The sequence below is a fragment of the Oncorhynchus keta genome, chromosome 35, assembly GCF_023373465.1.
Source record: "Oncorhynchus keta strain PuntledgeMale-10-30-2019 chromosome 35, Oket_V2, whole genome shotgun sequence".
Taxonomy (NCBI): Eukaryota; Metazoa; Chordata; class Actinopteri; order Salmoniformes; family Salmonidae; genus Oncorhynchus; species Oncorhynchus keta.
The window spans coordinates 57458619-57485453 of record NC_068455.1 but is presented as its reverse complement, the minus strand read 5'-3'; the positions used below and the strand labels follow the sequence as shown (position 1 = coordinate 57485453).

At 48.1% G+C, this 26835-nt stretch overlaps 1 protein-coding gene across 10 annotated transcripts; it reads left to right on the top strand.

Annotated features, from left to right (window-relative positions):
• The first annotated feature begins 130 nt into the window (after window positions 1-130).
• On the top strand, window positions 131-26269 carry LOC118368682 (zinc finger and BTB domain-containing protein 38-like). 10 transcript variants are annotated; one of them, XM_035752977.2, is made up of 5 exons: window positions 131-617; window positions 2645-2708; window positions 4215-4447; window positions 7190-7312; window positions 17362-26269. In XM_035752977.2, exon 5 carries the CDS (start codon window positions 17793-17795, stop codon window positions 22980-22982), a length of 5190 nt encoding a protein of 1729 aa, XP_035608870.1. In that variant the 5' UTR covers window positions 131-617; window positions 2645-2708; window positions 4215-4447; window positions 7190-7312; window positions 17362-17792; the 3' UTR covers window positions 22983-26269. The 10 variants fall into 10 exon arrangements, with proteins under 10 accessions (XP_035608870.1, XP_035608875.1, XP_035608871.1 ...); XM_035752982.2 differs by lacking the exons at window positions 2645-2708; window positions 4215-4447 and adding an exon at window positions 12444-12573; XM_035752978.2 differs by lacking the exon at window positions 4215-4447 and having other exon boundaries at window positions 2645-4148.
• The last annotated feature ends 566 nt before the right edge of the window (window positions 26270-26835 follow it).

The window sequence follows — 26835 nt, the reverse complement described above, 5'->3', positions numbered from 1 at the left end:
TTAGTACATAAAGATTGACCAATGGCTAAAGAGATATGACGGCGTTGGGATAACTTTCGTTAAACCCGCCTTGTTCCCGATCTTTGCCGAATTTGACCGATTCGTAATTTTTCCCTCTAAGCAAAACTAAAAAAAATCTGTCTTGTCTCGTTCGTCTCGCTCTGGATCAGCTACGACTCTGGAAAAAGAAGCTTGCGCATGAGGCCTACCTCGACCTTTCGTAAATCAAAGGCATATTTAACTAGTTTGTCATTTGTTTTGTATTTAAAACCAGTTTATTGTAGTTCGTTTTTGACATTTTTTAAGAATATGTCGAAATTACTGTTATTTTATGACAACATTTTGGTTTTTACGGGACTATGCAAGAATCCTCGGTCTCCAGTATCAAGCGATCAGTGTTCTTTTCAGTACTTCAACTGGGAAAGTCTGGGGAAAGCCTGCGGTGTTAAATTACAATACCCGTGAAATACTTTACCATAATTCAAACGGAAAAGCTTGAAATACACGTTTTCAGAGCAAACGTCGCTTTAATTTGTAATGTAAATGGAAGATTTTTCTGAATTAGGGACGAGATTGGAAGGCCACGTTTAACGCAGTGACACAGCCTGGCTTTGGCGGTAAGAAGTGTCTTGTTAGCTAACAAAAGTCCATGCAAAATAAAAAATGTATAGTTATGAACTAGTAACATCAACTAGTAAACTAACATTTGGTTGGTGTTAAGTCAAGTATTAATGTTTTATTATCCTCGAGTTAGATAATCGCTTAAGAATACTTAGTAGGTAACGTTGGCTTGTTGGAGATGCGGCCAGCTAGCAGCGTTACCCCTTTGTGGGTTCAAGCGAGCTATACAGTGAAACCCGCCAGTTTGATACTGTAATTACTTAAGGGTGGTAAATTAGCAACTTGTTTTAGATATTATTTTAGCGCTGATTTATTTGTTACAATGTCACCGATGCCAATAGACGCATCTGATGGCTTTAATATGTTGTTTAGTTGGCAAACAAAAATGGCCACCGGGACTCCTGGGAGACCGGGTCGCTAACTAGCAAGCCAACCTCAAACACTATGTGCCATGTTGTTCAAAGGCATAACTTGGCGTGTAAATCCATAGGAAATACAGGGTGGCATTTAATGTTCGTTTTTATCATTTATCATTTAGTTAACTACCTATTTATCCACATGTTGCGTGGTCTGTTAGCTGGCTGGCTAGTTAACCGAGTTGTAGACATGGTCAAAACACTGGTCATGGTTTTGTCTGGCACTGTCAGAGCAGATAACAACTCATGACATTTCCTGTTAATATCTTCAATATATGTACAAATATTTAATATGATACTTGACTATTTACACGAATATTTGTTTCCCTGTCTGTATTGCTTGCTAGTAACAATAGTTACCAAATTGCTAACTTTGTACATTCGTTGGAACCTCGTCTCAACATGGCGGTGTTGTGACTGGTGCTTTTGCTTCTTGTTGGCAAGAAAAATGGAGTCTTGTTAGGTACCAGCTAACTTGAAAGTTTGCCTTCACCAGAATGGATTGAGCATGCCTCGAAAAGAGTTGAAAATCGATTGTGTAACGTTCGATTGCTTCATGTTGGCTAGCCAGGTAATGTATACATTGAGTTTAATCAAGTAAAGTGCTTGATTTTCTCAGTTTCACAAACTGCCTGTTTCCACGGTGCATATAGTTAGCTTCTTGTTATCCTGTCTTGTCAACAAGCTTGCATGCCAATTTGGTTTGTCCTAGATGTTGTAAATGCTATATTTCAACTATAAGTTCCAGACTAGTCAACAAGCAGCCTACTTCACTAGGCACCAAAGGTGTTTTCACTTTAGCCTGTTGCATAATATAATAATCTTGTTAGATCTGGAGTTGGACCAAGGACGGCTACTGTAGACATTGTTCACACAACTCTAGCTACAGTATATTGCCCCAATGCCAAGAGGTCTTTAAGAAAAAATACACTGTTTATACCCTAAAGCTCCTAAATATATTTTAGAATGTTCTCCCTTTGCTTTAACCAGTTTTTGGTGTGTTCTTGATTAAATGTGTAGCCTGGATGTAGCAGTGTTTTTTTAGAGAAGAGATAAGAGCGTCTGCTAAATGACTTAAATGTAAATGTAAGTACTACAGATACGATAACATTGCGCTATACTTGTTTATTTTTTATTTAACTTGGCAAGTCAGTTAAGAACAAATGGTTATTTACAATGACGGCCTAACCTGGACGACACTGGGCCAATTGTGCACCGCCCTATGGGACTCCCGATCATGGCCGGTTGTGATACAGCCCGGGATCGAACACGGGTCTGTAGTGATGCCTCTTGCACTGCGATGCAGTGCTTTAGACTGCTGCGCCACTTGGGAGGCCTGGAAACTAAACTGCATGTCAATTCGCAAATACATTTCTAAGTGACTTAGCTCTTCTCTGTTAACTACAGCTCCTTAAGTGTTAATGGTGGTTGCTAATATGTACCCCTCATAGTTATTGTTTAGATGACATTAACTGGTTGTAGCTATTTTCTTGTTTAAAGTAATAAAGAAATTGAAGATACTTCTTGACTCTGTTTATGTATTTGGGGAACTGAATGGGTTTCGCCATTATCAACACGCCTCTTTGCCCTCATCTTTTCTTTGGCAGATTCTAGCCGTGACAGAGGAACACCGTTCTCAAGTTCCCAGTGGGAAGTTGTTGTATATCAGCTGTATCCTTATTACTCCCAAGCACTTGGGTTATGTTTATGTTATCCACATATTAGAGATTCCTGTTGGCCATATCATTGTGGTCTGTTTATTTACAAGTCAACGTTAAACAAAGGCTTCTACATGGTGCTGTCATACTAAAGCACCATCAGCTTTTTGGCTCCCTCTTGTGGTCTACAATGCAAATGGCATGCTTTTTTTTGTTGCTCAAGTGCACAAATGTCCCCTACCTGCTCTCAGCCCCCTCTACTGGCAACAAGACAAGTGACATGGTGGGGAATGGCAGCAATAACGGCTGTATGTCAGCAGCTTAGCATATGTATCATTTGATGTGTAGTTTGCCTACATTCAAAACCGTTTACCTGGTCAATATACTGTACATTAATGTTGATTCATTAGCACAATCCCTCATGAATGGAGTTTATAAAGCATTTCTGTGTCAATGGATTTTAATGCCTTTGGTTGTCATTGGATATAGGCCTATCTTAGTTCAAATTTGATGTTTAGCCATATAGAAGGGCCCACACCAATCTACCATGTGAAGACTGATCTGTGAGTATGGGCGATGACATGTTTAATGCCTCTCCCGTCACATGTTATTTGTGTGTCTAACACTTTACATTTGAGTGGGGCATAGTGTTCTCAGTGGGATGGGTGACATACATGAGGGTACCTGTTTTGTCCTTGTGAGTTTGGTTTATGTGGAGACAGATGCCCTTTTTCAGAGGGAGCTCTTTTTTGGTGATGTCAGTGTTTGCCTGGCAGTGCATGTTTTGTGTGAAGGAGCTGCAGGTCTCCCTATGATTTTTTTTCAACAAGGTGGTTCTGCGGAGTATGGCCGAGGGAGCCCAGGAGGATCACTTTAGATTTTTTAAAACACCTTTAACTTCCATTTCTTGCAAACAAATATAGCCTTCTATGATGACAATGTAAAAATTAAACAATGGCATAGCCAGTCCACAAGATGGCGTAACGCCTCTTGCGTTGTTTACATTTTAGTGGGGCCATTCTTTACATTTGGTGCGTCCAAGTGGCGCAGCGGTCTAAGGCACTGCATCGATTCCGGGCTGTATATCACAACCGATCGGGAGTATCCATTGGGCGACACACAATTGGCCAAGTGTCGTCCGGGTTAGGGGAGGGCTTGACTGGGGTAGACCGTCAGTGTAAATAATAATTTGTTCTTAACTGACTTGCCTAGTTAAATAAAAAATGTGCGAAGGAGAACCCTGGAGCTTAGCGTGTCCTCCATAGCACAGTAAGAGCCTATTTATGCTTGATCCAAAACGTGGTCGGGGGCACGTTATGGACGGTGTGACGCAATTGCGAAGCCTCTGGAGGCAGGCAGAGGCCAAGATGAGCTCTCGTGCTCGCCGTACGCTTCTCAAACGTAACAAGGCGGAGGGCTCTGTACAACAACTCATTGACATGATTGGTTAACGGTAAGTGGGGGCGGGAGGTCCTGTATCAACACAAACTCACTTCCTTGACAACTTCTTTCACAACAGCTCAAAAAAAAAAAAAAAACTGCGTTGCTCCGCGAAGTGCAAGAATTATAAATGCCCAGACTTCTGCAGAGACAATATCACGGTAAATGCTGCACGACCAATGCAGACGTTCGAGTGACCACGCAGTCCCTTAAATGAGAGAGGGAGAAGAGAGACAACCAGGGAGAGGTTACTCCACTTTGACACGAGATTCTGGACCCGTATTTAAACATCCTTCCTGTCTGCGACGGAAGGTAAGAGACATGAGATGCGCTAGATTATGTGGCTTTTCTCACCGCCTTGGCCACTGATGTCCCAGCTACAAATGCACCTGCAGTGCAGGCCTATAATTCTTGGCTCTGGTTTGCTGTGTGTTTATCCCTGTCTGTCACACTGTAAAGATACGCATAAAGCATCCCGCACAAAAACAAGATGACATGCTTTGTGTATACCATGCTAAGGTTGTTCCATCAGGTCACTGAGTAAAATCTGGATAAACACATAAAATATCAGTCCTGTTGCGTGTGCCTGATTTCTCAGCCAGGTTTTCTGTTAGTAGGCCGACTGACTGGGTTACAACATGGGACTGCGGTTTCAAGCGTGAATTCCCTTCATTCACGACCAAGCAGTATCTGCAGTGATTCAATTGCGACTACATGATCCAAAAAATTCAGCCCACTCTGATAATATCAGTACCTAACAGACCAAGTGGTCAAGCATAAATGTTTAGCTTCCAACTCAATTAAAAAATACCCTACAATTTAAGTGTATACACACTGGCCCTGCTGTTTCGTAATAAAATGTATCATGACGTTGGCTTAGAGGCACGCTCTCGCTTGTTTAAAAAAAAATCAACGGAACAAAGTGAGCACTTTTCTTGAAAGGCATTCCAGTGGGAGCGCAGGGAATGTCCTGTTCCCTTTACTGTTTGTTTTGATGATGTTGCCAAGTGGCTCCATCTTTTATGCGTCCCTTATTATCATCATCCATCTATCCCTCCAGATCCAACCTCTGTCTCATGTGGGCATATTTTTCTAAGGATGTTTGCGTTCTTTGGCAAACTAATCTAATAATCTAAGACGCTTCGATATTTACGGGTCCAAGTCTGAGATACTTTTCAGAGGACGCACAGATAGCTTTTGGAGGAGATTCACACACATGATCCAATTTTGTGTGAATGCTTTGGGAGCCTCTTCCTCTCCCAGAACTGAGGTGCTAAATTAATTACACTTGATCCCACCTCCCTTCGCAATCGGTTTAGTGTTAATCTGGGTTCCGCTCGGCGCCGGCCAGGTCTGGCCCCAGCAGCACCACCGAGTCCTACTATCCTCCCCCAGGGGACTGGCTCTGGCCATCTCTCCCTCTCTCGGGTCTGTCTATCCTTCACGCCCTTTCCCTAATTCTCTTTACCTCCCTTTTATTTGTTTTGCTTCCTCACTCCCTTACCTCCTCCCCTCTGCCTAATTCTCCCTCCCTTGTTGCCTCTTTCTCTTATGTCCTCTGCCCTCTCGCTCTCCCCCTTACCACCTCCACTCACCACTATTCTCCCCCTCTCTTCTCTGCCCCCCTCTCTCATACTGCGCTGTAGAGACTACCACATGCTGGCCGCAGGCTCTCCCCTTGCCCCACCACTGTTCATTTTTTGTTCTCTTTTAGTTTCTTTGCTCTGCCTCTAGTGTTTTCCCTGGCACAGCGCCGACGCCTCTGACCATCTGCCTCTCTTTCTTTCTCACTTTTCCTTTATCGCTCCCTTTCTTTTCCCTCTCTCCCGACGTCAACGGTATTATCATAGTGCTTTTTGTCCTGTTTTCTGTCACTGGGGAATGATTTGATTTTGTCTCCCCCCTCACCCTCCGTGTCCCCCCCCTCACACGCTCCCTCTTTTTTTCCCCCGCTGTCCCTTACGGCCATTCTCGCTCTCTCTGCCATAGCTCTCTTAAAGAGACATGGTGGAAGAGCAGGGATGTTGACACCAAAAACAATGCCATCTTAGGAACAGGAAGTATCATACGCCCGGAGTGCAGTGCTACCGGCACGCCTGCTACACAGTCACCATAGAGCCACTTCCTATTCACCACTGAACACCAGTAAAACAACCCTCTCTGGGAAATATGACCTCCTCACTCACCACTAACCCTCCTCCCAGCTATCCTGAACCTACACAACAGGCTAGTCACCCCTTCACCAAATTCTCTCTTGTGTACACTCTCTTTCTCCCTACTTCCCCCTCCCTCCCACTCTCTTTGCCATTACAGCATGCCTGAGTAGCTGCCTGGAGATGAAGAAGCTAATTAATTTGATTTAGCAGTTCTTTCCCTGGCAGTGGAAAAACCAACTCCCTCCTCCCCCTCCCCAACACCACCCCAAACCGTATCAGGCACCCCTCCCAGATGATTTTCCACCCATCCTATCCAGTCTCTTTTGGCAGCATTTCCTTTCCTTTTTCCCTCGACGCGAGCGTGCGTGCATTTTAGGTCTGCTCTCGGTTGCATATTAAACTAAAGCTAGTCACTATCCTCTAGTAACCTCCATTCAGTGTTGTTCAGCTCTAATTTTCCAGATTTCACTGGCGCAGGTTGTGTGACTCAACACGGGCTGTGTTGGCGCAGACACAAGGCCTGCTCAGCGATCACACAAGCGTGCTGGCTCTGGCCATATTCACTCACCGTGGGGATATGAATCACTTAGTAGCCATTTAGTGCTAAAACCCCATTTCCGTCATCTGATATTGTAATGTATCCACCCGCCACAGTCACCCTCTGTGACACGCTGCCGCTTTTGGGGCATCTGCCGAGCGTACGCAGTTAATCATGTGCGCAGTAAAGTCATGTGCATTTGTACAAGAGTATGTATTTGTGTGTTTAATAGTTTCAATATATGTCTGCATGTGGCACACAGGAGTGTGTCTGCAAGTTTGCTTGTATGCAATTCTGCGTGTGTGTGTGGATGTGCAAGTCTCGCAATTTATTTTTTTGATAACGTTTTCCTGTCTGCAGGCCAGAGCGAATGGCCGCCCACCTGACCCCTTTGTGGAGCGACTCCACTTCCTGTTCCCCTTTTAAGACGACCCCTGACCTTTAAACCTGAGGTCAACACCTCTGGACTTACCACTTAAGCAGGTCAGTCTCTCTAGGTTTTGTTTTGATTATAGTCCTTCTCTAGGCTTCAGTAAACTTGAATTCGAGGCTGCAAGTTAAATGATTGTATATGCAGCAGCACCAGCTTAGGTATCTGTATCTGGACCTGTGGTGGTTTCAAGCAGGACTCTGATGAGACCAAATTCTATTTAATACATTGTCAAGCGCTGGTGAATGAATGAGGCCCGCTCACTGTTGAAATCAATTACACTGTTGAAAGTATTCAATAGTTTTCAGGTCCCTATTTTTCAGTCTCGCTGTCAAACTCGACAACCATTTAACAATTCAGAGCAAATATATTTTTGTTGTTTATCGATTGCAAACCAAAATACTCAACATTTCTTTGTTCTCACGCTGTTCTCAATACATTTACTTTCAAGACTTGTGTGTGGGTGAAGTTTGTCAAGTGTTTCTAAAACGATGCATTTCCCTATTAACGGTAAATGGTTTTGAATGTAGCACTCCATAATGGCTCTGATTTCCCAGCAAGATGGTTCCCTTGGCGCTTCCATCGTTGCGTATTCAGATGTGTGTGTCGCTTGGTAGCACAGCATGAAAAGCTATGATCACGTTTGGGCAAACGCCCATGAATAGGGACGGCTGGACAACGGGACTCCCTCTGAATACAGAGTTAAGGGGGTCTGGCCGCCACTGCCACGGGACACTGCACACATGTGTGGGACTGGTTGGCCGCACTCCAGTTACGTAAGCGTGCGCGCACACACCCCTCACTGTTCTGACCGCCAACGGCCAATATTTTACCCACCCCCCCATCTCTCATACACACATGCTTTATATGTGCCACATGCTTTATGTGCCCTGTCACAAGCACACTCAAACTCTGTCCCCCACACACTCGCTCTCTTTTTCTCTCGCGCCATTGGTGAAAAAGTGCATTGGAGGGGAGGGGGATAAAAAGCACCAAAGTTCCTGCAGAGCCAGAGAGGTCACAGCAACAACACCCAGTCCCGGCTCCGTTCCCATGGAGACAAGTGTGCTAGTATACAATGGGGGAGGAGCAGGAGGGAGTGGTGGCAAGGGGGAGGGGGGGGGGGGTGCTGCTGTGCATGTGTCAGCAGTGTAAGAGGATGGGGAAGTAGGATATGTGTGATGGCTGTAAAGTCCTGAACATTCTTCTCTCTCCCCCCCACCTCCTCTCTCCTGCCCCTCTCTCTTTCTACTGACCCCCCTCCCCCCTGTTGAGAAGCAGAGCAGTCTGGGGTAGTTAGAGATGTGGGGTATGTGGAATGCCATTGATTTTTGTCTCGTGTGGAATTGTAAGAAGTTAGTCAGGGCCAAGATGGCGGTGGTATCCTGTCTAACAAGTAACGTTTCCAGAACATAAGATACCCGTTGTTTTTGACTGGTTCCCATTTGGTTGTGAGAGAACATTTGTTAAGTCAGGGGTGTATTCAATATGTCTTGCAAAGGAAACCATTTACCGTTTAAGAACCAAATGGATACAAGCGTAATGACACAGGGAGGGACCTCTCTGAATTTGTCAAATAGGAACTTGTTTTTGTTGCAGAACGTTTTCCCGATTGGAGTAAACGGTTTCTGTTGCAAAACGTTTTGCAGCAGAATCAGCGTAATGAATACACCCCTGGGTTGTATTCACTAATGCACACTAGCAAAACATTTGCAATGGAAATGATAGGTTCTTGTTGGACAATTAGCTTTTGAAAGTATCCCAAAGTGGGACTCAAATTAATTTAATTGTCATTTTTTTGTCAACGATCTTTGTCCACTAATGCCAAAGTGGAAGACACTTTTTTTACAAAATGTTAGAATTTATGAAAAATAGAATACATATTGATTAGATAAGTATTCACACCGCTGAGTCAATACATGTCACCTTTGGCAGCGATTACAGCTGTGAGTCTTTCTGGGTAAGTCTCTAAAGAGCTTTCCACACCTGGATGTGCAGCATTTGCCCATTTATTCTTAAATTCTGCAGGCTCTGTCAAATTGGTTGTTGATCATTGCTAGACAAACATTTTCACGTCTTGCCATATATTTTCAAGCAGATTTAAGTCAAAACTGTTACTCGGCCACTCAGGAAAATTCACTGTCTTCTTGGTAAGCAACTACAGTGTAGATTTGGCCTTGTTTTAGGTTATTGTCTGGTGGAAAGCAGACAACCAAGTTGTCCTTTAGGATTTTGCCTGTGCTTAGCTCCATTCCGTTTTCTTTTTTATCCTGAAAAACTTACCAGTCCTTTACGATTACAAGCATACCCATAACATTATGCAGCCACCACTGTGCTTGAAAATATGGAGATTGGTACTCAGTAATGTGTTGTGTATTTGCCCCAAATATAACACTTTTTTCAGGACAGAAAATTAACTGCTTTGCCACATTTTTTTGCGGTATTACTTTAATGCCTTGTTATAAACAGGATGCATGTTTTGGAATATTTTTTATTCTGTACAGGCTTTCTTTTCACTCCATCAATTAGGTTAGTACTGTGTAGTAAATACAATGTTGTTGATCCATCCTCAGTTTTCTCCTTATCAGAGCCATTCAACTATAGCAATTTTAAAATCACCATTGGCCTCATGATTTCCTTACTCTCCGGCAACTGGGGCGGCAGGGTAGCCTAGTGGTTAGAGCGTTTGACTAGTAACCGAAAGGTTGCAAGTTCGAATCCCCGAGCTGACAAGGTACAAATCTGTCGTTCTGCCCCTGAACAGGCAGTTAACCCACTGTTCCCAGGCCGTCATTGAAAATAAGAATTTGTTCTTAACTGACTTGCCTGGTTAAATAAAGGTAAAAAAATAATAATAATAAAAAAACCGAGTTTGTAAGGACACCTGTATCTTTGTAGTGACTGGGTGTATCGATACAACATCCAAAGTGCAATTAATAACTTCACCATGCTCAAAGGGATAATATTTAAAAAAAAATGTTTTTTACCCATCTACCAATGGGTATCCTTCTTTGCTAGCTATTGGAAACCTCCCTTGTCTTTGTGGTTGAATTTGTGTTTGAAATTCACTGCTCAACTGAGGGACCTTACAGATAATTGTAAGCTTTTAACCAACAATGTTTTAAGAAAAGTAAATAAAATAAGTGTTAAGTAGAAAATAAAAGTAACAAATAATTAAACAGCCGTAGTAAAATAACAGTAGCGAGGCTGTATACAGGGGGTACCGGTACAGAGTCGATGTGCGGGGCACCGGTTAGTTGAGGTAATATGTACATGTAGGTAGAGTTAAAGTGACTGCATAGATAATAAACAGAGAGTAGCAGCAGTGTAAAAGAGGGGTCTGGGTAGCCCTTTGATTAGCTTTTCAGGAGTCTTGGGGGTAGAAGCTGTTAAGAAGCCTTTTGGACCTAGGCTTGGTGCTCCGGTACCACTTGCCGTGCGGTAGAAGAGAGAACCGTCTATGACTAGGGTGCTGTAGTCATGTTAAACTATTATTGCACACAGTGAGTCCATGCAACTTATGTGACTTGTCAAGCAAATATTTACGCCTGAACTTATTTAGGCTTTCCATAACAAAGGGGTTGAATAATATATGCCATTTAGCAGACGCTTTTATCCAAAGCGACTTACAGTTATGTGTGCATACATTCTACGTATGGGTGGTCCCGGGAATCGAACCCACTACCCTGGCGTTACAAGCGCCATGCTCTACCAACTGAGCTACAGAAGGACCATCTACTTATTGACTCAAGACATTTCAGCTTTGCATTTTTGATTCATTTGTAAAGAAAAATATATATTTATTAATATAATGACATCATAATTCTCTGGGCCTCTGTAGCTTAGTTGGTAGAGCACTATGCTTGCAACGCCAAGATAGTGGGGCGGCAGGTAGCCTAGTGGTTAGTGCGTTGGACTAGTAACCGAAAGGTTGCAAGATCGAATCCCCATGCTGACAAGGCAGAATCCCCCTGAACAAGGCAGTTTAACCCACTGTTCCTAGGCCGTCATTGAAAATAAGAATTTGTTCTTAACTGACTTGCCTAGTTAAATAAAGGTTAAAAAAATAATTGTGGGTTCAATCCCCGTGACTACCCTTACTTAAAAAAAAAAATGTATGCAAGCATGACTATGGTGCTTTGGATAAAAGCACCCAAAAGCATATTATTTAATTAATTCCCTTCGGAATTATGATGTATTGTTTTGGCCAGTCTCCCAAAAATCTAAATGAAACTATTTTAAAATTCAGGATGAAACACAGCAAAATGTGGAAGAAGTCAAGGAAGTCTCCGCTTCAGTCTGTTTTCTTCCATTTGGATCCTAGTAAATTATTTATTTATTTTGCCAGGTAAGTTAACGGATCTTTTTGACATAAACAAACACGGCAAGGCCACGCAGGTTTCTGTTGGCTGTCAATCAATCAGTCGTACAGCAGGGTAGAGTTGGCCTTAGGGTCATACACACACACTCGCAGTGAACCCGAAACACACACCTGATTTTTGTCGCCATCGCTCGCTCCCCATAAACCTCAAACCTTTTAAGAGGCAATAAAAATAGAGGGCAGTGTGTCCCTGCCCTAATCTCTCTTTCTTTGATCTTTGCCTTCTTCCTTTCTTCAGTTAAGAGTACTTCCATCGACCATCAGACTGTTGTCTGTACCCCCCCCATTCTCTATCTATCCTAGTTCCCAGGTTTATCTATCCTAGTCCCCAGGTTTTTTGTTTTTTTGTTGGCATTGGTCCTGTTTGTTTTCAGCCATTTTGGGGACTGGCAGTGCTCGTAACTAACTGCTTAAATGGCGTCCTCTGCCTTGCTCTCCCTCTCTCTCCCTATCTCGCCAGGCTTTGTGTATATAAAGTAGTGTGCGTGTTTGTGTGTGCACGTGTGTGTGGCTGGAGAACAACAGTTCCAAATAAAAAGAGGATTGGATTCAGAGGGGGTGGGGGAGGAGGTGAAGAGAGAATAGAAGAGATGGGGGGGTGAAAAAATTCACTTGCTGAAAAAAAATAGGCAAAAACACTGAGAATCATGTGTCAGAGGCAAAACTGAAGTGAGCGAGCGAGCGGAGCAGGCGGGAGAGAGGGAGAGAGAGAAGGCGAGGGAGAGCGGGAGCCAGAGTGCGAGAGTCGCTCCTGCCCTCTTTTCTTTACACACTGCTGCCTGTGTGTGCCTCGTCTCTCGCAGACGCGCGCACACACACACACAGCGGCGCGCTCACACAGACCGAGGGAGAGAGAGCCCGAGAGAGCGAGCAAGAGAGAGAGGGGAGAGGGAGAACACATCACAGCAGAGGTGCAGCAGGAGGTTTCCCGAGGTACGTTGTCTCGTTGTGTGCTTGCCTAGCAGTGAGAGGCTGACATGTTGCTCTCTTCGCTTTTTTTTCTTCTCTCTCTGCCTGTTTTTCTCAGTCTCTCCATCGCCGGCGTTGTTGTTGTTGTTGTTTTTGTATGTCAGGAGAAATGGAAGATTTTATTAAGTGTGTGTGCCTGTGCACTGTGTGTGTGTGTGTGTGTACTGTGTGGCGCCAATAAGAGGCCTCGTCTCCCTCATCCTCCCCTGTCTCGCTGGCGCACCACGCAGTTCTTTTTCAGGAGCGATGACTCGTTCAGGGATTGTGATGAAACTTCACATTTCTCTGCGTCTTTTGCATCCGCGTGAATCAGTCCAGATTAACGGGTCTAAGCTAACGCTCGTCTGATCAAGGCGATGGACATTGACATGACATGGTCCTTTGTATTTTAGGGGAACCCTTTCTCACTGTGACCGGTCGGACGATCTTCCTCCATGAACTAAACTCCCAAAAGGACAGAGAGAGTTGGGGAATCAACTTGAACATGCATGTCCCTGATATATAATCTCGTGCCGGGATTATGCTGTTCTCGTCTCTCTTGTTCCCTGGGTCTTTGGTGTGTCATAATATCCTCCTTATTGCCAGGTTATTTTGGAAGCGGGAGGCGGTTCTTGCTAAATCTTGGAGGGCATTTTGACATCACAGCCCTATTGCTGTTTCCTTAACTAACCAAACCCTCCTTTTTTGTTTAAACAAACAATAAAGGGTCCCTCTGTCAAATATTTCCCCATGGGTCACCATGTCTGCCATGCCAAGCCTCTGGCTTCACTCTATGGGAAATGTGACTTACAATACCACCAGGCTTTAGGGGTCATGAGTTATCGGGGCCTTGTTGCTTCGTTGCAGCTGTTGGTTTTCAGGTACAGGTTTTCTTGTTTGTATATTGTCTAGGCTCTATGCCACTGGTCTCCACTGGAAGACTTGATTAACCTGCCAATGCTGTATTTACGTGCAATTCCCGCTTAAGCCATTCCAATTGTCCAATTTTTGAAACTGAGATTGCGACATTTGGCATAAATCTCTCGTTGATTAGGAGCGATTTTTAAAGCAGAAAGCGAGTGTCTACGAAGTCATGATTTGGCCTCTTGCCGGGTGATGCACTCTGGGTCGGACGGTGTTGTACTGTGTTGTAGCAACGGTGCTACGGCCACAGCAGCAGCCCTCTGGGGACGTTGGAGCAGCGTTCCATGTTATCAAGAGTTGTCCCCTCATTCACGTGGCCTTGTGCTATCAATGGCGATTTAGTGTCTGGTAGCTGCTTACGTCTCCAACAATCCTGAGCCTTTTTACACTGTACATGACTAACAGACCTGCGTTGTGTGTGTGTGTGTGTACGTGGTGTCTTAAGAGGGACTCAAAAGGGTAATTGGTGTAGTGTTTCCACTCTTACGACTCAAGGTACCTTTTTTTTTGGGGGGGCATCCCCTTCTCCTCCTCCTTAATGGTTCCCATGATTCAATTATGGGGCAGAATTCCAGGAATTACGTGCTGGGTTGGGAGCGAACAGGCCATGGCGAGGGTGGTGTTTTAACCTGGGGCAGGTTAGCTGGTGTGTGGAGTGGCATGCAAAATCGTTGAGATACTACAGTTTACGCTGAGTGATTGGGGGATGTTGACACGTCCACCCTCTGCTCCTCTTCTCCGCCTCCTTCTACTCCCTCTGCCCCATCTGGCTGGCTCCACCATGTTTTCTGGGTTGGGGGGTTTGTGGAGAGTTCAGTCTCTCTCTGTCTCCAGCGACAGCCCCCTTTTCACAGCCCAACTGGTGCCCCCCTGACTGGCCGTTCCACACTAGGGAGAGCCCAACCGACACCTTCCTATTTCCACAACCCCACTCCACTCGCTCACGGTGCGGAACGGGTAAACTAACTCCCACTCCAGCGTGAACCCCCCCCCCCCCCCCCCCACCCCACACACACATTTCTCCTCTGCATGCTAGCTGAAAGCCACCCAACAGTCTCTTGCAGTAAGTAATCCATGGCTTGGCTCTACACATGAAGGAGATGGGGTCGGAGCCATGGCGTACTAACTGATTAGGACTCCAGTTACTTTAATAGTAACGTGGTCATTGTGACCCTGGAGTGTAGCATTGAAGGTTTTCTTTGACCAACTTCCTGTCGCTGATGTGATTCTGGCTAATGTTCTTCTACCTATTGTAAGTGAGTCATTTGTCCCACAACAAGTGTACCTGCACATTCATTCATTTATTTTTTGTGGTTCTGTTTTTTTTTCACAGCACGGCGAGCACAGACAGACATTCCTTCAGCGAATGTGTTTGTTTGAGTGGATCACCATCCTTCAGAAAGGGCATGTTATTTTTTAGGAGGCGAGGCTGGGTCCTTGGCACTCTGGGGGTCAGACGCTTGCTTGCGTGTGTGTGTGTGTGTGGGGGGAGGGTGTGTACTCCTGTGTGTGCGAAGCCCCCCCCCCATGTCACGCATGGCCAGTTTGTTGTTCAAGGCCCTGGTTGTGGCGATGCAGTTGTGTGCGTCACAGCGAGATGAAGAAGGAGAGCGAGAGCGAGGGGGGCGGCAGATTAATTTTCCCTTCGCGGCGCACCAGATGACACCGTGACGTCTTTAGTCCTCATGTCGTTTCACGCTGTGTTGGCCTGTGAGTAGCTGGTGTCTAATATCAGGGGTTTCCTGCATGACAATGCTTTATCACAGCACACTGCACAGTAAACATCCAGGTATCTCCGTTTAGCTATGTGCACACTTCCTGCTAATCCACGTAGGCACCGTCCTCGTCTGTGTCGCTGGGTAAATAGAGAGCAATGGTGTGTAGCTGTGCGACTTCACCTGTCTGTGTTTCGTTGCGTATCATGTGAACCGGTTTTTAGTGTGCGCGTGGTGTGACCCTCTCCTGCATTTGTTTTTCTCCGTTTATTTTCTGTGTTTTTCTTTTAATCCACTTTCAAAACTCTGCTTATTCTGTCCTGTAATTCAGTTCATTCCACCTATACAGACTCTCTGTGGCGGGCTACTCCTCTGCTTCACCCCATTGTTTTGCATGCGTTTGTAAGTCGCTCTGGATAAGAGCGTCTGCTAAATGACTTAAATGTAATGTAATGTAAATGTTTCTAAGCAAGGCCATCCGCGACCATCAGTCGTTTGTTTTTGTGGCCGTGAGTGTGCTTGCCGGTGCCTGTATGTATGGTTGCGTGCATTTGTGTCCATGGGGGTGTGTCTGTGTTTGTCTGCCTGTCTGTATAGCTGTGTATGTGCTGTGCGTTTCTGTGTTTCTGTTTCCAGCCTGGCCCTTTTTCTCTCTCCCCTTCGCTCTCTCTCTCTCTCCCTCCTCTTCCCTCTGCAATAACAGTGCTGACCTAGTTCCTGCCTGTTCAGGGCTGCCTGTGGAATTTTACAGAGGCCTGCCTGCCCTGCTGCTTGAAAACGCAGGCAGAAAAGCATGACTGAGGGTTTTTCTTCTTGCCGCACCATTAGGCCTCAACAGCCGTCTTCCCCAATCTGTAGAGTCCATAGAACAGCCCGTGCTAAATATGTAATAACAAAATAATTGCCTGTTGCGAATCTGCGAGCTGAATATGAATAGATCGCAGGCGAGTGGATCCTCCGCAATCGGCGTTCAAATTAGAATTGAAATGGGAAGCGCCCCGTCGACCGTTGCTCGTCTTCTCGAGCTTAACTGCGACAGAACCGGATGCAGTGGGCGGAAGAAAAAAAACTTCACAACCCCCCTACCCTCCCTGGCTCCCGCTTTCCCCTCCTCTCCCTCTGCCTTCACAAATAATGGTTAGGGTCATGGCCAGCAAATTCTGACCACTGCCAGGAATGGGCCAGCAGGCTGTGATGGGAATCACCCCCCCCACCAATTGGGAACCTATTTTAAGTTAGCATGGCTATGGGATGTAAGTCAACACTCTATTTCGGGGATTCTTGATTAAATCTGAATGCCTTCCAATTAGGCGACGGGAATGTTGTGGTACAGCCGAGATGGATCCTTGGAATGCTTTTCCCGTCTCTGCGTGCTCAAATGTAAACCAGCACTGCCACAGTCCTCCCTCTAGTTCTCTTTCCCTCCTCTCGCCATTCTCTTTTTTTAAACGTGTATTTGTATTTATTATGGATCCCCATTAGCTGCTGCTAAGGCAGCATCTACTCTTCCCAGGGTCCAGCGAAATTAAGTGTAGCTTATACAATTTAAAAATGAATAAATTCACAGATTTCACAACACGCTGTGTGCCCTCAGGCCCCTACTCCACCACTACCACATATCTTCAGTACTGAATCCGTGTGTGTGTGTGTGCGCGCGCATGTGTCTGTGCCGGTGTGTGTTGCTTCACAGTCCCCGCAGTTCCATAAAGTGTTTTTATCTGTTTTTTTTTTCAATCTAATTTTACTGCTTGCATCAGTTACTTGATGTGGAATAGAGTTCCATGTAGGTAGTCATGGCTCTATGTAGTACTGTGCGCCTCCCAATGTCTGTTCTGGACTTGGGGCCTGTGAAGAGACCTCTGGTGGCATGTCTTGTGGGATATGCATGGGTGTCCGAGCTGTTTGCTAAGTAGTTCAGACAGCTCGGCGCATTCAACATTTGTGTTTTGATGTTTTATTGCGTTTCTCATGCTACTTCTAGTATATTTTTTTTAGCGTGGGGGAATATTTGAAGGAGAATCTAGTTTTTCTGGTGTTATACATTCAAATGTAGCAGTTATCTACAGCGTTTTACAAAAAAAATGCCTGCAGGGATCCATTCTAGCTGTAACACTCATCTCTTGTCGTTTCTCAGGTTTTGAGGGCTGGTCATGGTGCCTCAGCCGGAGGTGTGCGACCCTCTCCACGCGAGCCTCTTCCTGCTGCGCCTGAACACGCAGCACCTGGCCGCCGGGCCCACCCTCTTCTGTGACGTCAACCTCGTCGCCGCCAGCACCGCCTGCAGCCAGTACTTCCGCCAGCTACTGCTGTCGACGTCTTCCCCACCGCCTTCGGATCCGGTATTGGACACCCGTCATCAACCCCCTCTTCTGGGGGGCTGAGCGAGTCCTGGAGCTGCCTCACCTCCAGTCCAGAGTGCTGTCCAACCTGCTTGACTTCATCTACACCTCCCACGTCCTCCGCCGGGACGACAAGGGGAAAAGGCTTCTCTCAGAGGCGGGCCTCAGCCTCGGGGTGCCCTTCTTGACCCACCTGGTTAAAGAAGAGGAGGAGGAACCAGGGGAGATGAAGGGTAAAAGCAGGCAGGGCCGAGGAGGGGAGGCCATGATGGAGGACGGGGCATGCGGCCCAGAGAACGCTAAGATCACCCTCAGCTTCCCCCTCAGTGCCGCCCTCCCCGCCGCCCTCACCGTTCACAACCACCGCCCCTCCTCGGCCATGTCCTCCCCTCGCTGCCGACACTCCTCTTCAGGCTCCAAGGGGTCCAATGAGGGGTCGTCATGGAAACTGGCCACCGCCGCCACCACGGACAAACGGCGGCCGTTTAAACAGCCCAGACATGACAGCTCTCCATGCTCTTCCTCCTCCTCCCATTCCTCTTCTTCCTCTCCCATGGATCTTACTGCACTGGTCAAAAAGGACACCAAATCCCCCCCACCTCTTTTCAAAGCAGGTCTGGACTCCCAGTTCCACAGGTTCACCCCTAGGTCCTCCAATGGGCCTATAGTGGGTTACCCAGGGGAGGGTCACATACTGACCAATGGCACAGCCTCCCCCTCAGACACTGCACAGATCCTGTTCAACCTGAGCGCCGTGGCCTATCAGAGCCAGGGGAGGCAGGGCACAGAGAGAAAGGAGAAAACAGGAAAACAAGGAGGGAGGGTGGGCAGCCCACAAGTTGGACCAAACCTCCACCCGCCCACCCTCCAACTTCCTCCTCTTCCTCACCCTTCCTCCTCTTTCATCCCACCCCCTCTTCCTCCCCACGCCTCCTCCACCCCCCCAGATGGCCCCAAGGCGGAGCTGATATGTGGGGTGTGCCACCGCCTCTTCAGCTCCGCCTCGTCTCTCACGGCCCACATGCGGCTGCACCGTGGCGGCCGGGCCCTCAGCTGCCAGCACTGTGGCAAAGCCTTCATCCACAACAAGAGACTGCAGTCCCACGAGGCCTCCTGCAGGCACGCTCTGACCCCGGCTATCCCCTCTAACCTCCCCCTTCTCCCCATCCAGCCAAAAGAGGAGCCCCTGGAGGAAGGGGAGGTTAGGGTGGAGGGTGGACAGATTCTGGGGGCAGGCGAGGAAGATATGAAGCCTGGAAAAGGGAAGAAAGGGCGAGGTCTCCTAGTTCGACACGAAGGCGACGTGTCCGAGCTGGTGGGGGACGAGGACCACTTCGTCAAGGTGGTGGACGGCCACGTCATCTACTTCTGCTCGGTGTGCGAGCGCTCCTACATGACCCTGTCCAGCCTCAAGCGCCACTCCAACGTGCACTCATGGCGCCGCAAGTACCCCTGCCACTTCTGCGACAAGGTGTTTGCCCTGGCCGAGTACCGCACCAAGCACGAGGTGTGGCACACGGGCGAGCGACGCTACCAGTGCATCTTCTGCTGGGAGGCCTTCGCCACGTACTACAACCTGAAGACCCACCAGAAGGCTTTCCACGGCATCAGCCCGGGCCTCATCTCCAGCGAGAAGACGGCTAACGGCGGCTACAAGCAGAAGGTCAACGCGCTCAAGTTCTACCGCCTGCTCCCCATGCGTTCCCAGAAGAGACCCTACAAGACTTACAGTGACTCCCTGGCCAATGGCCTGCAGCTGCCCCCTTCCGACCCCTCTGCCGTCCCTCTGCCCCTGGACTGCAGCCTGTCTGACTCCCTGGACCCTGGTGACCTGCGCAGCCTCATCAGTGGCTCTCTACCCAAGGGTGTGAAGCCAGACCCTGAAGAGTTCCTTGCCAGCTTCCCACTCACAGTAGCCCTAGAGCAGGGAGAGATCCGGCTCCCTTCCCTAACAGGCATGGCCCTAGGGAGAGTAGCAGACAGAGAGCCAGCATCCGAGAAGGTAGGTAGTCGTGGCAGCAGCTCCAAGGTATCCGTTGGCAACAGAGTTAAAACTCCCAAGGTCAGCGGTAGCCCAGAGTTGGGTTTGTCCTCGGTGATCACGTACGGACACCCCAAGCCATCAGTCATAGTGCACGGCACAGCAGTGTCATCCGTCATTGTCCATAGCAACCAGGTCACCTCCGGGGGTGGGAAAAGCCCCCTGAGCAGTCCCTCCCCTGAATCTAGCAACAGCCAGACACTCCTCCCCAAGAGCAGTGCAAAGCCTGTTAAAAAGCATAGGGAGAGTACGGAGAGCCATAGGAAGAGAGCTAAATTAGTGGACAGTTCAGATGCCACAGAGGAGTCGGAGAGGAGATCAGAGACGGGTAGGTCCCATCATAAGTCCAGCAAGAGTGACGGCTCCTCAGCCAAACCGTCGTCAGAGGGCAAAGGAGCCGGGCCGCTGTGTCAGATCACGGTGCGGATAGGCGAGGAGGCCATGGTCAAGCGCAGTATCTCCGAGACGGACCTCAAGAGGGACAGGAGCCCCCCTCCTTCCAAAGCCAAAAGGACATACTCCTCCCCACTGGAGACCAAGGAACCTCGCCACTCTCACCACCACCACCACCACCACCATCACCACAAACACCGCTCCCATCGCAGCTCGAGCACCGGAGCCGAGGGGGAGAGAGGAGGAGATGGGGAGAGCAGGAAGAAAAGTCCCATAGCCCCGGGCAAGGTCAGAGAGTACTACTTCCGCCAGGAGGTGCGCAAGCAGGGGGAGAGTGAGGACGATGAGGACAACCTCTGGAGGCCCTACTACTCCTACAAACCCAAGAGGAAGACCCCGCACGTCCACAAAGCAAAGAACTGGCAGGCCAAACTGCACTACAAACGCTCCCTCCGGCTTATGAAGCGGGCCGAGGGAATCATGGACCATGTAAATAAGGAGGCAGGGGAGCAAGACGAGGAGGATGGAACGATGGATGAGGTGGAGGGGGAGGTGGAAGGTCACATAGAGCAAGAGAAGGGAGAGGTACCTGAATCCCTCAGTATTTCCCCTATACCTTCGAAAGACAAAGAGGGGGAGGAAGAAATCCAGGAGGCCCACCTTAAGACCACTGATCCTCCCCTGGCTTCTCCCCAACCCCCTCTGGCTACCTCAGTCTCCCCTATGGACACAAAACGGCGTCCCTGGTCCGATGGGAGCGCGTCGGAGTGCGATACTTGTGGCCGCTGGTTCTCCAGCTCCAGGAAGCGGGATAAACACGAGCTCAGCCACCTGCTGGAGTTTGTGTGCCTCCTTTGTAGGGCCCCTTTCCCTTCCAGGGACCAGCTGGAGGATCACCAGAGAACTCGGCACCCCAAAGACCCCGACCCCCTGTCCGTGCCACCCCGAGCGGGACCTCAGTCCAGAGATGAGGGCGTGGAGAGGGAGACTAAGCTGGCAGAGGTAGACCGGGCGAGAGAGAGGGTTATACTAGGGAAGGGAAGTCCAAGTCGCCTAAGCAGGAGGTCGTTGGCGAGACACACCTGTTTGCAGTGCCATAAGGTATGCAAGACATCCTCGGCGCTAAACCGCCACGTGAGGCGCCACGAGTTAAGCAGCTCCCCGGAGAGGGAAAGGGAGGAGACCCAGCCAGAGCCAAAAGCAGCAGCAGAGACTACAGTTAGCACTGCTAGCAAAGACCTCGACACCATGAGTGGCCATGTTCCCGTTGTTCAGTCTGTCCCAGCTATCAGCTACCCTGTCCCAGAACCACAGCATAGCAGCGAGGGCATAGAGGCACAGCAGTGCCCGAGCCAGCCTAGCAAAGTGAAAGTAGAGCACCATATTCCAACACTGTGCAGCAGCCCTGAACTCAATGAACTCGCCACTCCTGTTCCTGACCGAGAGCCCAGTCCACTGATTATTCAGCCCCCTTCAGAGATCCCCATGGTCGATATCCCCGATTCTAACAGGCCTGCACCCTCTCCCCCCTCCTGCACTTCGCCCCTCCAGGGTGTGCTGGCCATGAGCAGTGGAGCTGAATGTCTGGACTACCGGACCCCCAGGAAGAGGAGTCTGGAGGGGCAGAGCCACAGGAGGACCAGCCCTGCACCTGTCATGGGACCACCCACCGCTTTTCTGAACATGCACCTGACCTCGCAGATGAGAATCAACCACACTGCTGCTCCTCCGTCCGTTGCTATGACAACAGTGCCCCTCCGAGGGGTCTGTGGCGTGAAGCGGGAGGGAGATATTGTGGAGAAAGGACTGAGGCAGGGATGTGGGATGGGCCTCCTCCATCATGCTGGTTTTAAGGACTCACCAGTGGCCCAAGATGTCAGGGTCCTGCCCTTGTCCCGGAGCCCCAGTCCCAACCAAGCACAAGACCTGACCATGTCCTCAATCCTAGCCAGGGAGGTGGAGAGGGAAAGGCAGAGAGAATGGGAGAGGGATATGGAGAGAGAGCTGGAAAGGGGGAGGCAGAGAGAAAGGGAAAGGGATATGGACAGAGAGCTGGAAAGGGGGAGGCAGAGGGAGAGGAATATGGACAGAGTGCTAGAAAGGGAGAGGCGGAGAGAAAGGGAGATGGAGAGGGTTCAGCAGACTAGGGGGGCATCTCAACCCCCACAGGAGCAGCTCAGAGACAAGGAGGTGATCCTCCTGGTACCCAAAGAGGAGCCAATTAGTCCCGCACCGTCCCCTATACACACACCCATTCAAACCACTATTAACAACCGTCCCTTGCAGAGGCGGCCCACCGTGTCCCCATGCCTCTCCCCCACTGCCATGGACCTGCTGATGCAGGCCAACCGCCAAGTCTCCCAGTCCATGTGTGGCACACGGGGCCCCGAGAGGCTTCAGTTGCCCACTGGGTCAGTCGGTGGCATCGACCGCCCCTCGGCCCACGCCCTCCTGCTCCCACGGGTCCCCCCACCGTCTGAGGCAGTGCCCCAGGACCACTCCCCAGCGCCATCCAGAGACCCTCACAGAGGGGAAGTCACTGCCAGGGGATACCCCATGCAGGACTACCCCCTGCCCCTCATCGTCCAGAGCGGCTATTGCTCTGGCAAGAAGCAGGAGGACAACCTGCTCATGTCTTACCCAACCGGGCCTCTTGCCTTCGGGCCGTTGGGGAAGATGATGCCTACCGGGGACCTAGCCAAACTGCCCTTCTACCCCGACCCGTACCATCTGCTCTACGGGCCGCAGCTGCTGGCCTACCCCTACAACCTGGCCTCCCTGCCCATGGCTCTGAACATGATGGCCCCTGGGGACGACAAGGTGGCGCCGCTGCCCTTCCTCCCTGCCCTCTTCAACTACGCTGCTGCAGCTGGTCCCTACACTGGCATGTTGCCACACCACCTAGTGGCCAACCCCAGCCTCTACAACAGCGGTGGCAGCAGTAGAAAGCAGCGGGACAGCAGCGGCGGCGGAAAGCCGTAGAGGTTGTAGAGAGAAGTGACCCTTTTATTGTATTTTAAAAGTGGATGACCAGGCCTGTGGTTGGAAGAAGGGGTGGAGTCGTCTCCTTATGGTTACTGAGTCCACTTGCACAGTCCCCGGCCTCTCTTTTGTGAAGTAGCAGTCAGAGCCTCGGCGTTGAATCGGCAGAGAGGATGAATGGGAGGAGGATGAGTGAGGAAAGAAGGGACACATTTCATCATTACAGGCGGATATCCTCCTCTCCTTTCCTCTGGCTTCTGTTCTCATGTCTTTCTGTCGTACTAGTTCTGCACTAGCGCTTGGATAATTGTCTTCTCCGACTCGTTATGATGTCTATAATAATAATAATAATAATAACAGGGTGTGAAAATGTTTCTCTCTTGCTTTCCTTTACAGTGACTGCATAATGCTGATCACGAATACACCTCTCTAGGGGGACGCTTTTTAGGGAGGGGAAAGGGATCAGCTTGAAATGGCATCAAATGAGTGTGTGGCGTGTGATCGCTCATGTGAACGTGTGCTCCGGGTGTTTGTGGGAGCTGTGCGTGACCTGTATGTAGGAGTTATTCAGTTGGGCACGCTGGGGTTGGCTTCTGTTCGCCTGGTGTGTCTGAATGCGAGCGGCTGTACGGCTGCAGTCTGCCATCTGAGCGCTGATCATTCCACGGGGGTTCTGTGGTGTTAACAGCATTCCAACACTAGACTAGCCCTTTTATAGGTCTGTGCATAGTTCAGTAGAAGGAATTATTCTGTTTCCAGTTCCCAAAGTAGCAATGCTAGCTAACCGTATGGATGGAGTAGAATCTGTACTTGAGACAAATGGCAGATCTTGTGGGCTTATGTTACTATAGTGGCCAGATGAGTCTGCTTAGGGGTTCATGTTAGCGTTTACCTTGCGCAAAACAACTGCAAAATGTTCCTATAAAAGGCGTGGGGGGGGGGAAGACTTGACAAGTCTTGTAGCTGATCTGTAAATGTACTTCAGCTGTAGCTGACCACTGGGTGAGAAACACAGGTTAGTGTAGACCACGCACTTCCTGTTCTCCTTGTACTCATCTCATCTCTTCCAAGGTTTGAAGAAAACAACAACATAAGAAATAGGTTGATCTTTTAATCTTCGGTGGCCCTTTTCCTCCCCCTGATGCCTCCTGGTGTCCAACAAAGACACAGTCCGTTTACTAGGCCGGTTCGAAGAGCGGGGGAGTGTAGAAGGAAAAACACAGAGGGGTGGAATCAGGGCAGGGCAATTCCTGTAATATCTGGAAAGAGCGAGCGAGGGAGATTTAAAAGAGAACCACAGAGGCCAGGCGCACCTAGGTCAGTACCCTCGACGGAGCTTCCGGGGTCAAATCAAAATGACCCCTCTTTACTGAAAGGGCATAGAAAAGGACAACGGAAATGGAGTCGGATGGCGCCACAGTGGGGCCCGCTTGTGTAAAACAGCTTTTCGTGTCCCAATAGCTCCTCTCTTCTGGGGCAGAGAAGAGAAGGGTGACGCCCCTTAGAGCCGGTGTTGTAGGGCCGGGCTTAGCAGCATCCGTTGTGCGGCTCGGAGTTTCCCCAGATGTCGTGTGGGACTTTATTCTGTAGTGTCTTTCTCTTGTACGTTACATTTACATGTGTTTGTTTTGTTTGACTTTTATATCACCTTTTGCTAGACAGAAGTGGCTTCAGCAAATGAAAGGGTTTTTTGAGTACACTTATGACTATGAATGTCATTTTAGTCAAGAGGTTAGGTGCATAAAGTTCGATGGGGTTCAGTTTTTTCCGACTTCGAAAAATAACGCGTGGAGAGCCGTTATGAAGTCTGGTATGCGTATTTACAGTAGTCCTAGGAACATGTCAAGAAACGTAGGTTCTGTATCCACAAAAGCATGAGCAACACTCGCTTCATAACCGTTTTGTATTATTCTCGATATCCAACATCGCTCACATTTTCCTTCCCGTGGCTCCTCATCCTCTGTCGCCCCCCCCACACACACACACACACACACACACTCTCAGCTCACCATCTCTGTTTTGTCTTTGTTTTGTATTTGTTCTGCAGTGTAACCCCCTAAAAACAGAGCAGCTACCACGTTTATTTCTCACAATCCGTATGGGAGCTGTCCAATTTATCCCCGTTCCTCCCCAAACGCGCACAATTTACACAGCGTCTTTTTGGAGTGTTTATGGTGTCTGTGTGCGATGAAACCGCTGCACTGTTCTTTTCGGGCAAGAGGACGGAAACACCGACTGCAGGGGCTCACGGCCTCCACTTGGTTGTGGTTACAAGCCTTCTGTGTGTATTTCTCTCTGTGTGTGTGTGTGTGTGTGTCTAAGCGTGTGTCTAAGCGGGTGTCTGTATGTAGCACAGGAGGTTGGTGGCACCTTAATTGGGGAGGACAGGCTCGTGGAAACGGCTGGTGCGGAAGAAATGGAATGGTATCAAATACATTGAGCACGTGGGCTCCATGTGTCTAAAGCCATGCCAATAGCTCCTTTCCAGCCATTGTTATGAGCCGTCCTGCCCTCAGCAGCCTCCACTGGTATGTGTGTCTGTATGGGGGGGTACTGTATATGGACAGCCTGTGTTTTTTTTCTGTGGTTTTCTTCGAGCCCACCCTCTTCCCTACCCAGCTGTAAAGACTCACCATACTGTACCCATCGAGGCCATTTCACTAGATAGACATGTTTTTGTGTTTCGTTTAAAAAATAAATAAAAAATTATTCTCTTTTTGCCATCGTGGTGATTAATCACTGACCCAAACGCCTGCAAATAGACAGTGAATTCTGGTGACGATATACATATTTACATTATGTTGAGTAAGTTGAAATGAATTGTGCCTCCGCTTCAGTATATTTAAACGTAGCTGTATTCAAATGGTTTGGATCTTCCAGATTTCAGACAAGGTGCCTTTTTTCTGGCTTAAGAAATGGAAGTGATACATGGGTGAATTTCTCAAAAAGGCAAATGACCGGGAGAAAAGTTGTGGCTTAATGTGCTATGAAGCTGGTCATAGTTCTAGGGGTGTGGCTAAACTGTTTGGTATTGTGTATGTTTTGGTAAATACTGTGCCATAGTTTTTAGAGTCCACAAATCCGTTATTGTTTTGTTTCTTCTTCAAATATATGAAATGTTTTAATGTTGCCTGAAAACTTTGTCTGGATTTGACACAAAGGCTTGTAGCCACAGCTCTCCCAGAAGTCCCTGGTTTGTTTCTTTAACACTTTCCTCTTGTTCACCTCTTTCCCGCTCTTTCTCCTCGCTACAATCAAACAAATAAAGTATTAACCTGATGACCTAACAGGAAGTCTCATGTCTGATTTGAATATCTGCTCCGAGACAACAATACGCGCTATTATTTGTTTCAATAATTGTGTAACTTGTTCCTCTACAAGAAATGAAAAGAAAGATCTGTAAGGTGAAGTTTTGGTTGGTTGTACATGTGATTGTTGAAGCATGTACATTACATAATAGCTGGTGTTCTACCCCACCAAGCAATACAGCTGTTCCACTTGTAGGGGGATGTTGATTTAGGCATAATAAATCAACATATGCACAGTGGTGGAAAAAGTACCTTATTGTCATACTTGAGTAAAAGATGAAGTATTTGGTATTAAATATACTTAAGTATCAAAAGTACAAGTATAAATCATTGAATATTGCTTATATTAAGCAAACCAGACGGCACAAGTTTCTTGTTTGTTATTTATTTATTGATAGCCAGGGGCACGCTCCAATATGCAGACATCATTTACAAATGAAGCATTTGTGTTTAGTGAGTTCTCCAGATCAGAGGCAGTAGGGAGGGCCAGGGATGTTGTCAAAAATATTTCATTGGTAAAGTGACGATACCCCAAAAAACGACTC